Consider the following 22,440-nt stretch of genomic DNA (forward strand, 5'->3'; position numbering starts at 1 on the left):
CGGAGCAAAATGAACATCTGGTTCGTCAACTGCTGTGGTTCTGGTTCGTCATGTACATGTTTTGATGCACGTTGCAAAGTAAGGCCCGTATTATGACAATATAGATCTTGATTATCAATCAGATCGTCTTGACCGGGCACTACCATTTCGTTTAAAGTAAATGCAAGCGGTATGAGAGGTGGAATCTGATTTGTCAATAGGACGGACATAGAAGGGATATAACTCGTAATAACCACTGGTGGCGCTATAATCGAGCCAAGAATTTCCAGCCAAGTTCGGCAAGGGTGGAAACTGGACTTTTACAGTCAGTTAACTCCCTTACCTTAGGAAGATGAGCCTGACCAACAAATCTTCAATCGCTTCTTACCCGGTAATTAGGACCAGCAAAGGGGAACACATGGGGACCAGTTTTCATCCTGACCCTTCAGAAAGTCTACTAACCTGCATCAATGGTCTGGGCAAACATCTGGACTCCCTCGAAGCCTGTGGTTTCTTCAGCTGCTTCTTCTGTGAATTTCTCAGATTTGAGGACTTCCTGTGCCAACTGCATGCTGGATGTCATGTGCATGCTGTTCAACATGGACAGGGTGTCCAGACTGTCTCCTACAAACACATGACAGTGAACCAGTGAGGGTTGACTTACTCACCAATATCTTAATGTTATTATGGCAAAATGTAACTAACTGAATCTGGGCCAGACTTTGACAACCAAATCCTCATCTAGAAGCATTAATACAGGACTTACCCTGAACCAAAACTGGGTTCACAGGCCTCAAAGTTGCAACTACTTTGGTTGCCATGGCGATTGAAATTTCCACTTGGTGACTCATATTATTTAAGGAAGAGAATTTATGGATGTCAACTTCTTTACTATGAGGAACACAACGTTTTGGAGTATATACTTACTCCATCAGGTGAATAAATGCTATGAGGAAAAGAACATATATATATGTACCTGTAAGAACAACAAAAGTAGTAACATAATAAAGGCGGAAACTTAACAAGGGAAGCCAACAGATAACTGGCGCTGATAGGTGATTGGCAATGGACAAGTGGAAGCCAAACGTAACAGTAAATTAGTGCTGATAGTTGTTAGAGATGGACAACTGGAAGCCAGGACTAAAATTATCACTGACTGGTAATGGGCCAACTGGACTGGACTCTCTGATTCTTTTCACATTGTTTCAGCAACTTAAAAATACAATCTTGTTTCTTATGACTTTTTTAAAAACTGACGGGGCAGGGAGGGAGAAGGCAATTGTAATTCTTTTGTGAGTTACTCTTCTTTAAACATGTTAAAAGTAAAATTGACATTAATGAACCAAGTGTCCTCTTTTGGCTTCACACCATGCGGCTTTAAATCTACAGAGAAAAGCTTGGAGCCATGGTGGCGTTGGTAGCTTCCAGTGTAAATCTGACTCACTATGAATGGACAGGCACAAGCAATTATATCAGCAATGAAAGATGCTGGAAGTACAAGGGAGGCATCATTACATGACGTAAGTTAATATGATAGGGATCATTAATTTCATCAAACGATGGCTTCCATTTTCTGGCCTGGCATCAATTAGAGGCCGGTGTGTATTGAAGGCCCAACATCTAATAGAGGAAATATTGTAAGTTTGAGCAGCTGGCATCGGAACAGTAACCAATAAAACTCAATAAGCAAGGTATCTACCACTGTCATCCCATTGTTTGGGTTGTATTGTCAGCTCGAGGCCAGTGACCTCTACTGTTGTGCTGTCCGTCAGCAGCGAGGTCCATGGGATGGAGACGGAGATACTGCCGATGAAACCATCCACGATCTCAAGGGGGATGTTAACACTCTCCAATGCCTCATTGAGAGCCTGTCATAAAGAAAACACAAATAATTATCATGATTACTAAAGTTCCCATAAAAAACAATCTCATTAAAATCAGATCTTAGTTTTCGCTACCACTAAACAAAGATCTGAGGACATCCCATTATGGGTCACGCCAGAACAACGTTTGACCGACCAATGAAATGACTGACAAGAAATCGACATTGGCCAATCAGATGGCAGCTTTCTCGAGCTTTCAACACTAGTTTCAAACTGGCGACTACACTTCGAAACATATTTTGACGCATTCTCAATTAAAATTTTTAAAACTGATAAGAAGAACAATCTGGAATGGCTTATAGATGGCCTAGATTGTATGGATATAATCATAACACCCGTTACTGTCGTTCGGAATACCCTGTGTTAAATATATCGTGGTTGCATGATTAGATAACACATTCTGACTGTCACTTTCATGATCTGGTAAGCGACGCTCTGATTGGTTGGATGAAAGATCGTTCTGACGTGACCTGTAATGGGATGTCCTCAGATCTTTGTTTAGCGATAGCGAGAACTAAGATCTGATTTTAATGAGATTGCATAAAAAACAGCATTGTCAGCAAACACTTTTCACCACAATCATGTCAACTGTCATTATTTATACATACATTTAAGTACCATGAGACATTGCTATTACCTTGTCTTTGCTTACCTTAAAATAATATAAGTTGTAACAGGAGGCGAGGGATATAAAACCTAAGGAGGGATGCATAAAACCCCATGTACCCTGAGTGATACTGGTACAATCAATTTATCTTTCCCGACATGTTTTAATCTGCTATAGTGATAGAATTGAAACAAATTCAAAATTGCCGATTGAGCTGAGGTTAACTTGTGCTATGTCACGTGACTTTTATTGACTCGGATAAAGCTTGCAGCTTTTTGCCTTGAAGCGGGGTATAAGTGATTTATTCTCATGGAGGTAGGATAAACTGAGTGTGACACACACAAGCTGGGTGCCAATGTTCACATTATTTTACAACTGTGTGTTTTATGGAAAAAATATACACAACCAAACAAAGCCATGATAAGTGCATCTTCTCGAGGCAAGGGAGTTAACTGACAGTAAAAGTCAAGTTTCCACCCTTGCCGAACTGGGCTGGAATTATGGAGTTATATTGTGGCTTATATTATATTGTGACTAATAAGTCTATGCATAGTCTAATCAAAATCGACATTCGTAAACTGCCGTGCAGACTTCGGTCGATTGCAGGATTTGCAAAGTAGGTGTACTGTCAATTTATCGTCAACATATATATAGTCTAATGTGATTTGATGCACTTCACAAAGTAAGACCAGTTTAATTACAATAAAGAACTTGATTATCAATCAGATCATCTTGACTGGTTGCCGCGATCTTGTTTGATGCAAATGCAAGTGATATGAGAGGTGAAATCTGACTGATCAATAGGAGGGACATAACTAATAATAGCCACTGGTGGCGCTACGATCGAGCCCAGAAATTCCAGCCTTGTTCAGCAAGGGTGGATACTGGACTTTTCAAGTCAGTTTACACCCTTGCCTCAGGAAGATGTGATAAGTGAGAGGATGAGTTGAAAACTTCAACTAGCATTCCAAATAACAACCTTGGCAGTGTGTCTTAAGAATATTCACTGGTATGTACTCAAACTGTTGTATATCGGCATAACAACATATTCTAAGACAATGTTTTGCCAAAATGAAGCCAGGCAGTCAAGAACCATAGAATCAAAGTAATCGTCAAAGATATGATATGGTGTCATAAATCAAACAATATCATGAATATGTGAATTCATTCCCATTTTGCTTACAGCAAAAGTGAAAGAAAGTAGCGCTTCAATGTTCTTTAAATAATGATGTCACTGTATTGTAACCTTGTTTTGTGATGTCATAACACTGCATGACAACATGTAATGTTGCTGCATATTAGAAATTGAGGGAAATACAGTATGTAAATGTACATGTTTTTATCCATTTGCTAAAAAATAAGCACACTAACATTCAGAAACTATGTCTTCTAATTGGTGTGGACATATTATCCACATGTAGCAAAATAGTAAGGAAAGGAAGCTGTGATTAATTCTACTTAAATCTGTAAGTGATTTCCCTACATGCCTCTACAGTAAAGTAGGAATTTGAGGCAGTAGTTAATAATTGTTCCTAGCTCAGCAGAATGCACACTAACCCTTTTTTCAATTAAAAGTTAGTTTGAGCTTTATAGCTTTTTCAAAAATGTACCTCAGAAAAAGTTAAATACCCTGTACAGATCAGAGGACATCCTTAATAACTCTTAATCATGTCAATCACTATTGTTTGTTTGTTTGCTCTTTAACGCCACACATAGCAATATTACAGCAATATGACAGAGAACTGAAAATAATTGAATCCGGACCAGACAACCATTGACATCATGAGCATCAATCTACGCAATTGGGAAACGATGACATGCATCAACAAGTACATGAAATTACTATCATCATGGCTTTCAATCTATCACCTGCTTTACAACATGGACAGGTGACATTATAGTATTACCTGGAGAGTACTAATGTCATAAATCTCTTATCAACAGCAGTGAAACTATCAGCAACAGCTGCTTCCAACACAGACTGCTACTTAGCAATGTTCATTACTTAAGTGCATACGGCAGAGAGCACACTCTCTAAGGTAACTACTTCTTGAAGTGGGCACTTTGTGATGGATGATCTATTAAATTTTGGAATGATGCCTTTACACTTAGCTACTGGCAGACACAATGTATCCTGGTATACCTGAATCCATATCAGTATAAAAGGAAGGAGCGGGTGATCGGAGATTAATTTACAACCTCTTGACGCACACATACCCCCGGTAATTATTTCAATCAAATTCCATGCACACAACAATAAATGTGTGCAAGTCCATGACAAATCTTTTGACTTTACTAGCCAGAACCTGACTCTGATAAACATTTCATGTAGAGTTAAATATTAAATGGACTGATATTAACGGATTCAGGCTTTGAACCAGAGGCTAAGGTCACAGACATAATATATAACGTTTTTAACAATATTTCACGTCCCATTCGTTGGTTTGTTTGGTTTTTATTCTTAACACTGGCATGTTCAACAAAGCAATATCTTTAATGTCTGATCAGCATTTCTAGTAAATCTACATCAATGAGGTTGTATAATACTTCAGTTTGTGTTCAGTTTTCTAATCATGCTAATAGGGAATGTCTCTACCTATTAACATTCATTGCCTGAAAGCCATGTGATGAGGTACCCAGTTAGTCCTGATATGGCCATGATTACACTATTTCGTCTATAAAAAGGGTTCAGTGTATTTATGGCTAAACATGTTAAACAAGTTAATAGTTTTTACACATTTCATTGCTTTCATTAGAACATTCATTCAATGTCTTACATATGTTACTTCGTCAAAATAATTTCCGAAAGAAATTCAGTGGAAAATCAAGCAAGCCCTTTTATCATGTTTATAAAACATGCATGAAATAGCATATTATGATAAATGAGAATTTCTTTGTTAGTCAAAACACTCAGTAATTAAGGCCTGGATTGCTGCATCTTCCCAAGGCAAGGGAGTTAACTAAAAAAGTCCAGTTTCCACCCTTGCCGAACTAGGCTGGTATTATGGAGTTACATTTTGGCTGGACTAACGAGTCTAAGCATAGTCCAATCAAAATCGTTCATCGAAATCGAAATCTGGTTCGTAAACTGTCCTGCAGATTTTGGTCAATTGCAGGATTTGCAAAGCATGTGCACTGTCGTTGTCAACAGATATTTTCAAAATCTTTTCATGTTTTTAATCAAGGTGATCACGCGATGTAAGACCCGTTTTATCACAATATAGACCTTGATTATCGATCAGATCATCTTGACTGGGTGCCACTGTTTTGTTTCAAGCAAATGCAAGTGATACGAGAGGTGGTATCTGACTGGTCTAAAGGAGAGGCTCAGTAGGGACATAACTTGTAATAGCCACTGGTGGTGCTACGATAGAGCCCAGGAATTCCAGCGTAGTTTGGCAAGGGTGGAAACTGGACTTTTAAAGTCAGTAAACACTCTTGCCTCGGGAAGATGGGATTGTTGTTCACACATGCCCTTCTGTCAAAACTGACACTATTGTTTCTCCAAAAGAATTGTCCAAAAGACTAAATTATGAAATGAGTGTGAGTGAGTGAATGAGTGAATGTCTTACATCCAGCAGTATTATAACTTTGTTACGACAACGTGTTTACTTAGTGAATGTCAAAACTTCCAGATAAACCAGTGGTTGATAGTATAAACAACTAGCATTGTGGTAAGTGCATGATACAATCAGCCAGATCATGCATGTGACACATTGTTCCGAGACCACATAATCCCTATCCCAATCCGCTATTGTTAGAAGCATAGGGAATTGTGCCTCTGTACAGGGATTAAACCAACATGCCAAAGTCCTATACATTACGACTGCATGTTGTAGTTTTCCATCAGCATTATCAGTATATCAATTGTCCATGACAGCAATGAACATTAAGAAAGTAGTTCTGATGACACTAGAGATTCATGACTCTAGCATGACTGGGTCAGACTGACATACACCTTGTACAGTCAGCTGGTTAGTCATAGTGAGAGTTTGTGAAAGAAGACATCTTTGTAAGATCATCTTCATATTCCATTACTCAATTATTCTCTATTTACATAATGACACGGAATAGCATGTAGATGTATATATTAGAAGGCACAATAAAACGCTCTGGTGAATTGTATAAATAAATTTAAGCCACAAACAAAATGAATAAAGTATTTCACATGTTTACTTGACATGTATTCACATATAATTATGTATGAAATAGCATCTGATGAACATGATGAAAGGTAAGCACATAAAACAAACTGTCCACATTACTCAGCAGAACAGTTCTTAAAGGATTTCTGTGTTTTCTTTGTTCATCTGTGTCAGCATGGTCACTTATAACAAACCTATTGCACTTAGGTTCATATACATCCTCATAAATCTCTTCATATACCATGCAATGATGTATACTGGCCTTTATGCAAATTAAAATACACTTAGCATTTATATCGAGATATCAACCAGCTTGTCTGCTTTCGTATATTTATCATTTTAACCCCTTTACACTTAAAAAGTATATTGAACATAAACAGTTATATAAACCAATCAAAATTTGACGAAGTGTGAATTTATGCAATTAACAGTATGGACATAACTGCTGGCAAGAGGCAACCAAAATACAAGACAAAAATAAGACATATGCTGCTTTTCTGATATGAAAATAACAGTATATATTCCATCTATCAACTTGGTTTTCATAATTACATTATTTACCATGTCTATCAACAAAAGAATCATGACATATTGACAATATGTCAGTATCTGTGCCATAACACTATTTTCTTATCTTCCTGACACTGCATAACTTTGAAACAAGAACAAAAATCACATTTTCGAATAATGATTAATTATGATCACGTTGAGTACAAAACTCGTGTTTGGCGAATAATCATGGAAACAAAGAGAATATATTATACAGTTCTCCGCAAGAGCCATGACACAAAAGTAAACAAACGAAGCTAAAGGTCGAGTACGGTGTGGGACGATTCTTGTGATTACTGTCATCTACATTGGTTGTACGAGTGACAAAAAATGTGATATGACTTGACATAAAATAAGCAAAACTGCCGTTGATAGTTTTCTCATTATCTTACCTCGACATCTAAATTTAGCTCTTTGATGACACCTTTTCCACTGTACAAATCAACGCTCAGCTGATCCAAAGACAGCTTTTCTTTCAAGAAATGGCCAACATATCTTTGGAGAAGATATCTACATGCTCTCTTTTTCCAAGACTCGGGAATTAATTTGTACCAAGGCATCTTGATTCCCTGGCAAGCACTGTACAGTTATGATGAAAACAAAGTACAGTCTCACGAACCAAAACAAAACTACGCCATTTTCCTTGTAACGGTACTAGCGCGAGTGGTTCTAAGGGAGATAACTTTTTAGATTGTCGACCACACGCGAGTATGCTGAGCGCGAAATTTAAAATTCAGAACGTATCTTCAACATTGTATCCAGTTTTTACTGTCTTGAAATTATTCTTTTTCTCAGCAAATTTATTCGTTATAAATTCAAAGGAAAATTACACTGGGATTATATACATTTAATGGTAACTGAAATTTAATATTGATTATAATGACATGACATATAGGCCAATATTCAGAAAATACTGCTTTTCAACTAGGACATTGTGATGACATTTTAATGTGTTTTGGAATGAAAAGGAAAGTCAATACTCAAATCGCCAAAACGACAGAAAAAGAATGAATAGAAAGCTCGAAAGTTTGAACGAGAGAAAACCACAGAGGAAAGATCGCCTACATGTTATCCTAGCTGTATTTATCTTATGTATTTTTCTCTAAGCAATTTCTGGTTGTGCACTCTCCATTTTCAAAATCACGGATCCGTTCCTGTGCCGGATCTATTTGCACAGCGCCAAGTAATATATACCACAGATTGTCTTCTTTTTAGATATGGTCCTGCACTTTTAATTTAACGTGGACTCGTTAATTTCGTTTGACAACACGCACGCACGCACGCACGCACTGTTGATGAACACTGTAATTACAAAGCATACAGTTATCACTGGAAGGGCTGTTGTGATATAACTGTCATTTAAAAATATATTTTAAACCTATGTAACCCACTCAGCCACCAAGGCTTCCACGAAATGGGAATACCGACAACTCAGACAGGCGTACATTTTGTACTATTTTGCTATGGACACTTTGCTATTAAATGTTGTAAACATCATGAATGAAAATGAATGAAAATAGAGAACATGCTCTGTTGATATACACAATTTGAGGATGTAACTATATGTGTCATGAAAATAAAGCAATTGTTTTTATATAATTGTATTTTTTGTGTTTAGTCTCCTACCTGGTCTGTTGCAGGTATCAGCCTGTGGATTAGTAATTCACTCAACCGTGACCTATGTGATTGTAAGCTGTCTGAACTAGCGGGGTCACTGACAAATGGGGAGCCACCGTGTGCACGAACAGGTGGTACAGCCATCAGTTGGGTCATACCCATTTTTCCTACACCCATTTGTTATACAGCAAAGTGGAGCTGACTTAAAACAAACGTCTGAGAATATCCTTAGAAGCTGAATGGATTAGTCCACTGTTTTGAAAGACAGGTAAGGCCCATTAAACCCACACCCTTAATCCACACGATGCGCACACTGTTTGACAGAATTTGAGTTTGAATAAGCCAATTAATATTTGAAAGACAAGGAGTTTTAAAATCATACCTCACGATTTTAAATAAATTGCTTTGTTGTTAAAAAATTGATTTTTTTTAAAAAGCAAAGGAGTTAAGTACAACAAAATACGTTTATAACGAACACGCTTATAACGAACTGACGGATATAACGAACTGCTTTTTATGTCCCGACTATTTGCAAAAGTGAAGCTGTATATATGCTTATAACGAACTACGGTTATAACAAACTAAAGTTAGTGGTCCTTTTGAGGTCGTTAAAACCGTAGTTTACTATAAGCCAATTATTATACTGAGTGAAGACAAGAAGTTAACATAAACTTTATTGAGTTTACTCATTTAGGTTGGGAAATCACAAAGTAATGGGATCGTAATGATATTGTATACGAGGAAATGTGGTGCGGTCTCCATGACATCTCTCTCGTGAACATGGCAGGGTTGGGGGAGGTGAAGTATGTTACATCTATAGGCGGGGTACACCACAGGTGCTATTTCATGGACAGCTCGACAATAAGAATTCCACAAAGGAACACTGCATCCATTCGAAGTGTGTTGTTAAACAATGCGGAGACCTACTGTAGGGTTTTTAACAGCTTGGTCGCAGAGGCGCAGCAGAAACTGAACAGAAACCTCTCTCCACCCAGCCATTCGACGATACATTGCGACTGTAGCTGATCTGTGAGCTGTGGATGTGCTCGTGTGAATAAACTGACTGATCCGACTGTTTTAATTACATATATCCTCACGTCATTCATTGTGTTTTGTCATAGTCATAGTGGATAGGGGCGGTGGGGTAGCCTAGTGGTTAAAGCGTTCGCTAAAAGCGGCATAAAACTATACTCACTCACTTACTCAAGGTGGATCACTACGAGTTTACTATGTGATGGTTCGCCGGTGGGAATTACGGGTTAGAACTATAGTCCCGAGCAACACGTGCTTGTAGACTCCAGGATCGGGTGGTCAGACTCGATTTGTGATAAGCTGATTGCATGTCAGTGTGCCCCGACAGCGTGGATCGTTGCTCATAATATCAATCACTGGTTTGCCATATCTCGATTACAGATCTCTGTCAAATGATTGGAATAGTGCTGGCGTTCCAAAAATAGTTTGAGCTAATTGAACAGTTAGGGTGGCCCTTGAAAATGTAGACTTTTAAGTCCAACTACACACTGATGTGCACAGTAAATGACTTTGCATGACTTCTTTACTGTACCGGGTTTTTTTCAAAATGAAAAAACCCAGAATAACTACATATATATATAACTATGTATGTCTTTCTTAAAGTGTGTTTGCATTTATTCGATACGCCGCACTCAGCAATGCACTCAGCAATATTCCAAATATATGACGGCGGTTTAAAAAGGGCATGCAATGTTTAAAGACAGGTCTGAAATGCTCTAATTGAATTCCATCGGGAGTAATGGAAACTGACCCTTCGAAAAGTCGCATAAACAAGAGATCACCCTGACTGTTTCTTGTCAGTGTTTATTCCGGTGACTCTTCCCTGAGTGAGTGAATGTTATTCAACGCCGCAGTCAACAGTAATCCACGTGTATAAAGGCGGTCTGTGGGTGGAGTGTGGACCGGAAGCCAGCGGGGTCTTCCTGAGCAACTACCAACGCTGTCGGTGCACGATGCCACGCAGCCAGGTCTCTGTAAGTAATGTAAGTGCAACGACTTTGGTAACGTTCATTCTTTAACACACCATCGGTAATCCAGGATATTACTATATACAAACTCCCAAGCAAAGGAAAGTTTACACCTGAAAATTAGTTTTAACCAAACTATTACAAACGTTATCAAAACGTTACTAGGCTGAAAACAGTCGCCGATACACTGGACACAGGCCATAAGCACAACTAAGATACCCGGATGTTGAGGCATACCCGTACATCACCATCAATAACCTTTTCTTGTTTGTTTCATTTTTAGTCACCATCAAACACGGGTGTATATTTTCTTTAGCCAGATCATTCGTTACCATAGCTTCTATTGCGCCCTATTCGAAATGGGACGATGGTGAAAATAGGCTCTCGATCAAAGTACTCATGAACGAGAGTGAGTGAGTGAGTGAGTGAGTGAGTTTGGTTTTACGCCGCTTTTAGCAATATTCCAGCAATATCACGGCGGGGGACACCAGAAATGGGTTTCACACATTGTTCCCATGTCGGGAATCGAACCCGGGTCTTCGGCGTGACGAGCGAACGCTTTAACCACTAGGCTACCCGACCGCCCCCATGAACGAGAGAAATTCTGTGGTGTGTTAGGGTGGGAGTGTTGGGGCTGGTAACGGCATTTCCGAAACGAAGATACTAGGCGAATGGGCTCATATCCTAAAAGAATGGCGATATGATGTTCTGGATAATGGAGGGTGTCTTTTTAACATATACTTACTCATTTATCGCAGAGCTATGATTGTTTTTATGGAACAGGTTCTGGGTCAAACATGAGTAGTCGGTAAGCATGGGCCACCTGGAACCTGTCCCAGAATCCCTGGGGATTAAACAATATTTACTCACTCATGCACATGGGTTTATGCTCGCGCGTGCTTAGATGTAATAATCCCCACCGGTTGTATTTCGTGTCGAATAAGTGTTCATTGTCGATTAACAATACACCACCAGCGCCTTTGATCTTGCCACCTGCCTCATTTAAATGAATATCCCCTCGTGAATGAACCAATTGAACAGCTGGCATTTATCGTTTATCATTTTCTTGGTGGAAGTTGCTGCGAGCATTGATATTCAAGTACTTTCTGCATGAATAGTAAGGTAAAAATATAAAAAATGTAATGATTTGAACAAGAAATGTCATCATACGGAGAAACACACATGCCAAGTTCAGCTCTCGGTCAATTTCATGGAAGAAGTTAATCATATTTACAGAAACGAACATGTATTTTGAGAGAACGCAATTGCATGGTCAGAACAGGTTAAAAAATGTATTTTTCTAAAGAAAAAACAAACTGTGCCTTGAATCCCACAATAAACTAAACAATTACCAAATTTCATTACGTTCTGTACCAAATTGGTATTTTTCAATATGGCTGCCAAATGAACAATTTCAGATGTTATCAAGTGAACAAGAAGTACAGCTTCATTGGTACAACGGTTTCTATGGAGATAATGTCTAAAGTGCGGGGAAATTTTGAGAGAATTATCGAGCATGGCTATCTGCATTGAACCCCACTACTAACAACACATATACACAATTCAATTTAAGGATTAACTGTGGGTTGTTTTCGGTTCATTGAGGTATAGATCGAAAAACCGATGTGTAAACTGTATGAATCCGCGTAGCGGATTGTTACAAAAGTTTGCACCTGATGCTATTCATCGTTTCAGAGAGAACCAGCCCTCGTTTGGGCTACTTGGAACTACACCTACAGGTTTCAGGATTTCTGTGTTGTTTATTGTTGCTTTCATCACTTTTCCAACTGCACGAATGAGACCTATAAATAATCGAGTATAGACCAGACTAACCAGTGATTGATATGAACGTTCCACATCATTGAGGTACGCTGACACACCGTCAATCAAGTCACCGAGCCTGACCACCGTTCTACTTTGTTGCTTTGCATGATAAGCCTAGGTTGCTTGGGACCTACAATTAAGCAATGTCAGAGTGTTTAGAATTGCCAATCATGAAACTTCATGTCACCATGTCCACCATGAGTTGGTCGTGTTATTTCTGTGTCCACGTGAGTGTTTTAAAATCCACACCTTGACACACGCACGTTTCTGAGCCCAAGTCGAGTATTACAATCCATGCCTTGACATTCTGTCGTGTCTGTGCCCAAGAGGTGTACAAAAACCAATATATTGACACATTGGTGTTTGTGTACCCACTTGGTGTACTAAATCCAAACTTTGACACACTGGTTGAAGTTACTTAGTGAACATTTAAGAAAGACTCTTCCTCCAGGTCCAGTAATGTTCATTTATTGACATTTCAGGTGAGTCTTCAGTCGCAGCTGTACCTAGATGATGTCTGCAGATTATTTTTATCATGGTTACATAATTAGATTTAATAATTTAACATTCAATCATGAATTAATGTTGTCACGACTCTCACTTCGAATGCCAGATTCCCCCGATCATGACCCATGACTTGCATCGCTATTCCCTTGCTCAAGGGTTCAATCGTGCGGCAACATTTCATCTAGATGAATGACTTACCGATTTACACCCAGGTAGCTGACTTGTACCTTTAGCTATCTCAGAAGCATGATGTTACATACACTGGAAGTTTTTCAATTGTTTCGATGAAATTATAAAAAAATAAGATTTGTTGTTGTTTAAAAGTAATCAGTTGACCTCTCAACCGATTAGAGAGGAATTACAAATGGTTGATTGATTGGAAAACGGCAACCAAAAAAAAGTGCGACGTTTCATCATGAATGATTACGCCGGACACAATGGAAATGTGACGGACGGAAATATGCACACACTTAGGCCCATTCCAATATCCAGCCATGATCCAAAGACAAGGGAGTTAACTGACTACAAAAGTCCAGTTTCCACCCTTGCCGAACTACGCTGGAATTTTGTGGCTCGGTCGTAGTAATCAGTGGCTTCTATGAGTTATGTCCCTTCTATTGACCAACCAGATTCCATCACTAACATCACTTGCATTTGCTTCTAACAAAAAGGACGGCGCCCAGTCAAGACGATCTGATCGATAATCCGAGTCTTTATTGTCATAAAACGGGTCTTACCTCGCGAAGTACATCAAATCATTTGATCACCTTGATAAAAAATATGAAACGATAAGGAAAATATCTGTCGATGCCCAGATGATGGTACATAAGCTTTGCAAATCCTCCAGTCGACCAAAATCTGCACTTGAAATCCATGTTGTTTGCGAACAGGGTGATTTGATTTGACTATGAATAGATTCGTTAATCTAGCCAAAATGTAAACCGGAATTCCAGCCTAGATCTGCATGAGTGGAAACTGGACTTTTACTGTCAGTTAGCGCCCTTGCCTTGGGAAGATGTTCTGGACCCGTTTGATAATTCAGCTTGCCTAAGTATCACGAGAAAATGGAAAGCATGAATGCTCAACATTTCTCTCGTAAATAAGCCTTTAAATCCAAGTTTGGAAAAGGAATTGTTTGCTACGCTTATGTACTATTTTTTTCTTTTAGGGTGTTAAACAGTTGAAATTCCTAACTAAGAGAGCCATTTTAAAAAAAACCCAACTTATTATGCACAGTGCTCTTTACATAGCTGTATGTTTTATGAAAAAGAGCACTATTCACAAGAACATTGCAAGGTTATAAATTGTAGGTTGTAAAAAGTAGATGGGCCCATTCAGTTTGTCACATTAAGTTTCTATTGCTACGGTATGTACTTTTGTTAGCATATGTTGTTTACTGAAACTCAAGTATGCATGTCCTCACATATACTGATTGAGTATGATCTTATGTCACTGTTGGCACACTTCAAGAACAGGTTTCACCCATTGTAGCCATGTGTATTTTAAATTGGACCTGAGTGTTTAGTGTGACAGCTGAGGGAATGAGTTGGCTCTAATGCAGCTTTCTTCCCAACAGTATTTCAGTCGTCTCAAACAGGGTCAGCTTAATGTGGGAAGGAAGTTCGAAATAATAACAATCCATCAATTCTCATCAGGAAGAATACCAGATTCAATGACCCTTCAAGTCTAAAGGAGTAACTCCCCAGGGAGTGAGTGAGTGAGTATGGTTTTACGCCGCTTTTAGCAATATTCCAGCAATGTGACACCAGAAATGGGCTTCACACATTGTACCCATGTCGGGAATCAAACCCGGGTCTTAAGCATGACGAGCGAACGCTTTAACCACTAGGCTACCCGACCGCCCCTACTCCCAAGGGAACAGCAGCACCTTAAATGACTTAACATTTAGCATGAGCTATCACATTATCATAAGGCTACCGTCTCCCCTGACAAATTTCAGTATTTAGTAGTGTTGGTAATCATGACATTAATATAGACCACTAACCACTTGCGGAAAAAGTGTATGACAAATCATATTTTGTATACATTTAAAAAATTTTTTTTATTGCAGAATTAAATAAAAATACATCCAAACTTTTCATATGCCAAACTTTCTTATACAGCTAGTTAAGTCAATTCCGGACTGATCCCTAGAACTCCAAATTGATGTTGCAGGATATGATTTATGCCAACTCCACTAGTAGGTGCTGTAGGTTATTGATAAGGACAATCATATCAAAACACATAATGTAATGTTTCAACAACATTTAGGCTGGACAAGAGCAGATGGTTGGAGGAGGGATGACTTCCCAGAACATCGGTGCTGCATCAAAGCTTGATCTGAGTCACTCCTCAATGAATGACAGTAAAAAACAGTTTCAATGGGTTTATTATCCATTTCCATTACAAACAAAATATTACATAGTATCATTTAGCAAAAGATAAACATAGCTTCTTCACCGTGATAAAAAAAACATTTCCTTTTTCCTTTATCTGGATGAATTATGAATCCAGTACTATAACAGACCAAAGATGTTAATTCTTTTAAAATGTCAGTTGATTAACACTGACTTGAAAACAAACCATTGTGGCTTAGTCCATAACATGAAATTGAACAGTGCTGGGGCATGTTGAGCAGGTACTCTGCCTCAAGCAGCACTTCTGTACATGATGATATGCAGCAACTGAATGTCTACTTGGATGGCCCAGCTGGCAAGGGAGATCACTCCTGCATCAAAGTGGAGGTAACTCCGTGACAAGCTGATGAGTGGTGAACCTTGCACTTGCACACAAAGTCAGATCAAGAGATAGATGTTGGTGTTTTCATTAGACAATCATTTCTAACTCCCTGGCATATTCTATCGTCTGTTCAGCTAGTAATTTTGCAGGAATAACTTCATCTGTGTCTTTCGTGTCATGAGTAAAACTGAAAAAGTTGTCTGGTCCAACAGTCCACTTACGCTGAAACAAATATGAAATGTGAATAAATAAACACTGACAACAGGAGAAAATGTGTTACAATATATATAAAGGTTTCATCTCTTTCCTTATCATTTACTCCTTGTCATTTTTTTAGAATAGCGTTATCTCCACTAAAACATCAATCCTAATTGTCCCTATACTGGAGGAGGGGGGGGGGGGGGGGGGGGGGGGAAGAGGAAGGAAGAGGAGAGGGAGGGAGGGAGAAACAATGTAATGGAGTTCAACTACTTTTATCGGGGGAGAACATAAGGAGGTACATCTACCTGTATGGGGGAGACAATGTAATGACGTACATCTACCTGTATGGGGGGAGACAATGTAATGACGTACATCTACCTGTATGGGGGGAGACAATGTAATGACGTACATCTACCTGTATGGGGGGAGACAATGTAATGACGTACATCTACCTGTATGGGGGGGGAGACAATGTAATGACGTACATCTACCTGTATGGGGGGAGACAATGTAATGACGTACATCTACCTGTATGGGGGGAGACAATGTAATGACGTACATCTACCTGTATGGGGGGAGACAATGTAATGACGTACATCTACCTGTATGGGGGGGAGACAATGTAATGACGTACATCTACCTGTATGGGGGGGAGACAATGTAATGACGTACATCTACCTGTGTGGGGGAGACATTGTAATGACGTACAACTACCCGTGTTGAGGAGACAAAGTACTGAGGTACAATTACCTGTGTGGCATACTCCTTCATGGGTTTTTGTGACTCAAAGAACAACATGCGACCAGCCTCAGTCAGTGCAATCCTCTCATACGCCTTCTCAATGCATCCAGCGATTTCATCCCTGAAAGTTGAACAACAATCACTCATATAACAGCTTTCCTTGAAAAAGTCACTCATTTACTACAATGGTAATAATAAAGATCAACTACTCAAATTTCAACACCACGTAATGGTTGATCTCATCTTTCTTTCATCAAAACACATCATTACAGTCATAAATGGCAGTCTGTGACTTTGGCCACTAGTCCGCTGAAGTCTGTGTCTAGGAAAAAGTCTTTAGGTCTGGGAAGGTTTGCTTACAGAACTCCATACACTGAAAATGACGTAAAGTGTCAGGTTTGAGACTAAACTTTTTTGGCGCAGATTGAATGGTATTGAAATAGTGTGTCGATTGTGGTATCTCACAAGCAAATCTAATCTCTGTGTACAATTTTAGAAAAAGTATACCACGCTAAAGAAGTTGAGGACCACGCGATTCATTTATATTGCTATAGTTAATGTGTCATGCCATATTAACTACAACAACATGAAAGGATTGGGTGGTCCTTTACTTCTCTTGAGTAGTAGAAGACAAACATGAGAACTACACATAGCTGGTACACACCTAATTGTATTCAGTAATATATCTATGAAGAAGTTGTAGTTTTCTGCTGGAACATTTCCTCTTGCTAAGAATACCTGGGGGAAAAGATACAACCATAGTTCAATAAACAACACAAACAAAGGGTAGTATACTTCACAGTGAAAACATGCAATAAGAAATGAGGTGAACTTAACATTGTGTTCAAAATTACTGCACTCATACAGCGTCAGGCATGCACGTGTGTGTGTGGCTGCTTGTGCTAGACCAGACGAATGTAGTTTTATAGTGCTAGCCCACTGAGATATCATGCTGCAGTTTATAATAGATACCCCACTCAGACACAGTAAACTGTCTTCGAGCCAACCTGTCCTTGTTTAATGCCCTTAATCCCAAGCACCAGGCAGGGTAACAACAAGTACCATCTTTTAACGTCTTTTGGTATGACGCGTCTGGGGATTGAACCACCAGCTTTCTGCTCTCCAGGGACATGCTCTATACACCTGACCACAGAGGCGGTCCACGTGCAATAGGAACTATAATTGATATACAATGACATTTCTATTTGACAATTGTGCATGGACCACAAATAGCCCAAAACAAAGATATAGAAGTTGTGAGATAACCCCATAAATTCCCTGCAGTTATCAATCTAACAGCTGATTGAAAGGTTCAAGTATAGCAAGTCACTTACACCACAGTCAGTAACCACACAGCTACATGACAGATGACTGATATTATGAGCATCGCCCAACTTATTAAGTAGCAGCCTCTTATGACAAGCATAGATTCCCAGGGGCTGGGGCCCCACCAGAAGGTGAGTGAGTAAGTTGGGTTTAACGCCGCTTTAAACAGTATTCCAGTTATATCACGGTGTGTCAGCTTAATGTGGGAGGAAAGCCCGGAGTGATGCAGGTCTCAGTTTACCACTTCGGTGAAACCCACGAGCACGGGTATGGTGCTGACAAACCTAGAAACATAATCAGGGCGAACCAGGATTCGAACCCACAATCATAGGTTTCTGGCGTTCCAAAGTGACGCAACTCTGCACAGCGAATCGCAGCGCCTTAGACGACTGGGACCAACCTTGTTATAACTGCCTTCCATGAGGTACTGCTCCATGGACACCGGGTGTTTGATGTATATATTTGTCTGGATTTCCTTCACTGGTAATAACTCAAGTTCCTGCAAAAATGAAGACCATACATAAGTATATATGGTATTTGTGGTTTACATTACTCTCATTATAGACAACAGAAACAATTAACACACCTAGTAGAGAGTATAATCACTCATGATGTACTGTATAATGAAGAAATGTTAAGTCGCTTGTAATAAGTAAATTATTTATGAACTGAACCATATAAACACTTCATAATAGCTTACTTCCAGTCCTTGATCCTAGATATCTGCTCTAATTGTCTCTAAACAAGTGATTGCAGAAAGAAAGAAATGCACACAAAGTCAAACTAATATAACTGACGCTTACTGTGTGAAATTCTGCTAATCTGTTTTGTGAAAGTAGACAGAGCAGGTTGAGGCCCAGCAACTGGTATTTGTAAGTAGACTCTGGCAAATTGTCTCTGGAACAGAAGATGACATCATTAGCATATGCTATCAACTTATCAACACATTAACACTCACCAGAACTTAATTCAGCAACTTATTCTGAGAAAAACAAAGCTGAACTTGCAAAGGGAATTCAATTCATATCAATGTGTTACAAACTCCTTAGACTTAAGGAGTTGGAAAGTTTGTCCAACATCACTGGATCATTGGTGTTGTATTTGGAAGACTCACTTGTAATCCATGTAGTAACACTTCAGCTGTGCCATGTAGCGCTCGAACGATGGAATGTCTCTTTTAGCGATCGCCCATTGTGCACCAATTTCAAGAATATCACCTGAAATACCATGTAGACCAATTGCATATGAAGTACATGTCAACATATTGTGATAACAACATATTTTACAGAGTAGCTTAAAGAGGAAGTGAAGGACTGAAAAAAAAATTGCCATTTTGTTGCAAACATTAGTTTTCTTCGATACATTTAATCAATTTCCAAGTGAGTAAAATGCATGGTTTTTCTCTTGAAGAAAGTATGCCATTTTTAAGGGTATTGTTACATGTTATCATTATAAGGACTAGTTGACAAAAAATGTTAGTTTCTACCGCTGGATATATTATATAGTAGGTAAGCACGGCAAACAAGTCTGCATATCAGCCAATGAAAACGTGTGCTGCACCAGAAAATTCAGGCCACATCCCCCAATAGGTTTTGGAAGTTGATAACAGAGCATGGGATCTCAGCACTCTCACTTGGACATGTTAAAATTTCTACTAATCCTTAAAATACCTAGGTATTGGGCAGTTTTGCAAGGACTACAGGACTAGCGCCACTTCTGGCACCAATATCTTGTTATTCTTGGCAGCTATACAAATAACATGTATTCTGTTTCTGCCATTTCTAGTAATTCTATAACAATTGCAACACTGCATACATTGCTGAATGTGTGAAACATAACCTTTGACCTTTTAATAATAACAATTAGCAATTTGTAACTAGCTTTTTTATAACTAGCATCCTGTGTGGGTAAAAAAAATCATCTGCAAGCCCTTGGACCTTTCCACACAATGAATGCCTGTCTGGCAGTTTCAGTGTTGTTACTAATAACACTTAACTCATAAGTGGACCTAAGTTGTGGACATGGCAATTAAACAGATGTGCAAACAGAAAAAGCTCTGTAATGCAATTAAAAAATATGAGGCAGAAGCAGGCAGACTGGGTACCTGCCTGATGTTTGAAATTATGCAGGGCATCGAACACAGGGAACTCCTTTTCACCTCGTCAAAGGGATCTCCCCTAGATTTTCGTTAGGTGGGTGATTTTGCCGGTCATTTTTCATTGTTTGTTTTACCCTATTTCTGTTTTTTCGAAATTAATTTAGGTCAAGCATTTGTGATTTAGTATGCCCTAAAGTATTCAAATCTGCAAAGTTGCTATGTTGAGTTTACTTGCCCTTTATGAAAACCTGCATTACTGTAATTTACACATGCTACTTAATAAACAATATTGTTGTATATTGATATTGAGTCTAACTACCATAGCCTCATCCAGTTTGTAATATGTTGAAAATGTTGGAAGAAAAAACAAATTGCTAGGGATTCTGCCCGTCACTCCTGCCTCAAAATGTTTAAAAGTCATTAACCATGTTAACCCCTGGCTAGAAGTATTAAAATATTATTTATATAGGGTAATGTTGAAACAGGGGTTATGTGTGGAAATATTTCCAACTATTTCTATTTTAGTTCCATAGACCAACTAAAAAACTCAAGAAACTACAAATAAGCATCAACACTTATCTTGACAAATAAAGTCTTAATTCAGCTTATCTTATCTAAAAACAAATCTCAATTGCGACTTTAGAATTGAGAAGAAACTGGTAACATAATTCATATAATGAATGCAATAGTTTCCACCACTCATTTTCTTTTGAGGTTTCATTAATACCTGACAGTGTGGAGGATTATTAACTTACGAGCAATAAGAAGTTCTTGTTTTGATGGATTTGATTCATCTGTAGGCAAAAACGTCACACTAGTGAGTGCAATCTGAAAATTAACAATGTCAATGTTTGTTCAAGCATATCAAAATACATACAAAAGCAACAAGCAAAACATTTTTTATTGGAATAACTTTGTAACTAGTGAAGATCAAAATGCCACACACCCATTACATGTATATCTCTTTACAGGTCACATGGTTCAGATATGGTTCATATCTGGCATATTGTTTATATTTAACAAAATATATGAAAAATGGGAAATAAGTATTACCTTCTAATTAAAATGAGCAAACATAAAATCAGGTACAGTCGTTAGCATGCTATATCAGTATATATAATAGGCATGATAGACGGGTGTTCAGGTGTTGTCACCTGCCAGCTAATCTATTACTCACTTGAGTAAATCTTAATTTTCGGAACTTTTCTAGGATATACTGACTTTCTTGGCTTAAGGTCAAAAGGGATATGAAGATTGTGTTGTTCAATATTGCTATGCAAATCTACACTCTGGTTTCAAATAAAACATGTACCCCCTATATGTAAGCAGAGAAAACGGGGTACATATTATATCCCTATTAAAATATTATATTTACTGACCAATAACGAGTTCCTGTGGCATAAACATGGCCTGTGCATACCGCAATCACTGCAAACCGAATTATTTTTAAACCCAAAAGAGAGGAGAAAACTGGCCAATGTTTCAATAGTAAAACTTATTCTGGCTTCTACTAGATGTAGATGTTTTTGTATGAAAGTCTACCATGTATCAGTTACTGATACGTTAACAAAATGGAAATGACAAAGCAAATCAGTGGTTGAATCGGTCTTGTTTGGGGACTGATATAGAGACAACGAAACAGCTTTGACTAAATGTCGATGGGAAAATCGAAAGACGATACCTTCAGCTTTGCTAAAAATTCGCCACATCTATCAAGATTTGGTGGTTTGCGATCAAATTCACGCTTCAAATTCTGATACATTCCAACGATTTCCTTCAAGGAAGACATGTTTGTCGTGTTTGCAGGAACGTGCTTCAGTTTGGAAATGAATCTGATTGGATGAAAATAGGAATCACCTTCCCCGGACAACTATTTTTCTATATGATTGTCGTCTGCTAGAGACTTTCATATACAATTACGTTAAATGTATTATTTTTTACCTTATCATTGAATACATGATTAGGTTAACACAATAATAATACATTGCATCAGTATATGTTGTGTCTTAAAACACCTCTGATTATTCCTTCGGCATATCAATTCAAAACCATCCAATGGAGTATAAATCAGATAAATTCCATCGTAATTGGTGTATTGGTCTGCGCACTTGGTTCAATGAACTTGACTGATTGCATGATGGTTTCTTGTTGTTCTTCAGTACAACCAATTACTATAAATCCGTGATCAGAAGTCGAGTTTATATGAGGAATTAGGTTGAAACCA

General features: G+C 38.5%; 2 protein-coding genes across 2 annotated transcripts in view; both read right to left on the minus strand.

Moving 5' to 3' along the window:
• The window catches only part of LOC139442749 (autophagy-related protein 2 homolog A-like), a 73,490-nt gene extending 65,689 nt beyond the window's left edge, over positions 1 to 7,801 (minus strand). The window contains exons 1-3 of the mRNA XM_071223634.1: positions 7,556 to 7,801; positions 1,679 to 1,847; positions 442 to 603 (exon numbers count right to left, since the gene is read on the minus strand). Coding sequence (XP_071079735.1) covers positions 442 to 603; positions 1,679 to 1,847; positions 7,556 to 7,723 — 499 coding nt within the window. The 5' untranslated portion in view covers positions 7,724 to 7,801. The remainder of the gene's footprint in view (positions 1 to 441; positions 604 to 1,678; positions 1,848 to 7,555) is intronic.
• A 7,669-nt stretch (positions 7,802 to 15,470) lies between these two features.
• On the minus strand, positions 15,471 to 22,027 carry LOC139442805 (26S proteasome non-ATPase regulatory subunit 8-like). Its single transcript, XM_071223696.1, has 8 exons — positions 21,898 to 22,027; positions 20,972 to 21,044; positions 19,233 to 19,335; positions 18,922 to 19,015; positions 18,519 to 18,617; positions 17,457 to 17,530; positions 16,802 to 16,913; positions 15,471 to 16,072 (listed from the first exon to the last, which is right to left on the minus strand). Exons 1-8 carry the CDS (start codon positions 22,003 to 22,005, stop codon positions 15,938 to 15,940), a joined length of 798 nt encoding a protein of 265 aa, XP_071079797.1. The 5' UTR covers positions 22,006 to 22,027; the 3' UTR covers positions 15,471 to 15,937.
• Positions 22,028 to 22,440: the final 413 nt, after the last annotated feature.

The sequence above is a fragment of the Haliotis cracherodii genome, unplaced genomic scaffold (assembly GCF_022045235.1).
Source record: "Haliotis cracherodii isolate W230 unplaced genomic scaffold, xgHalCrac1.p SCAF_5, whole genome shotgun sequence".
Lineage (NCBI taxonomy): Eukaryota > Metazoa > Mollusca > Gastropoda > Lepetellida > Haliotidae > Haliotis > Haliotis cracherodii.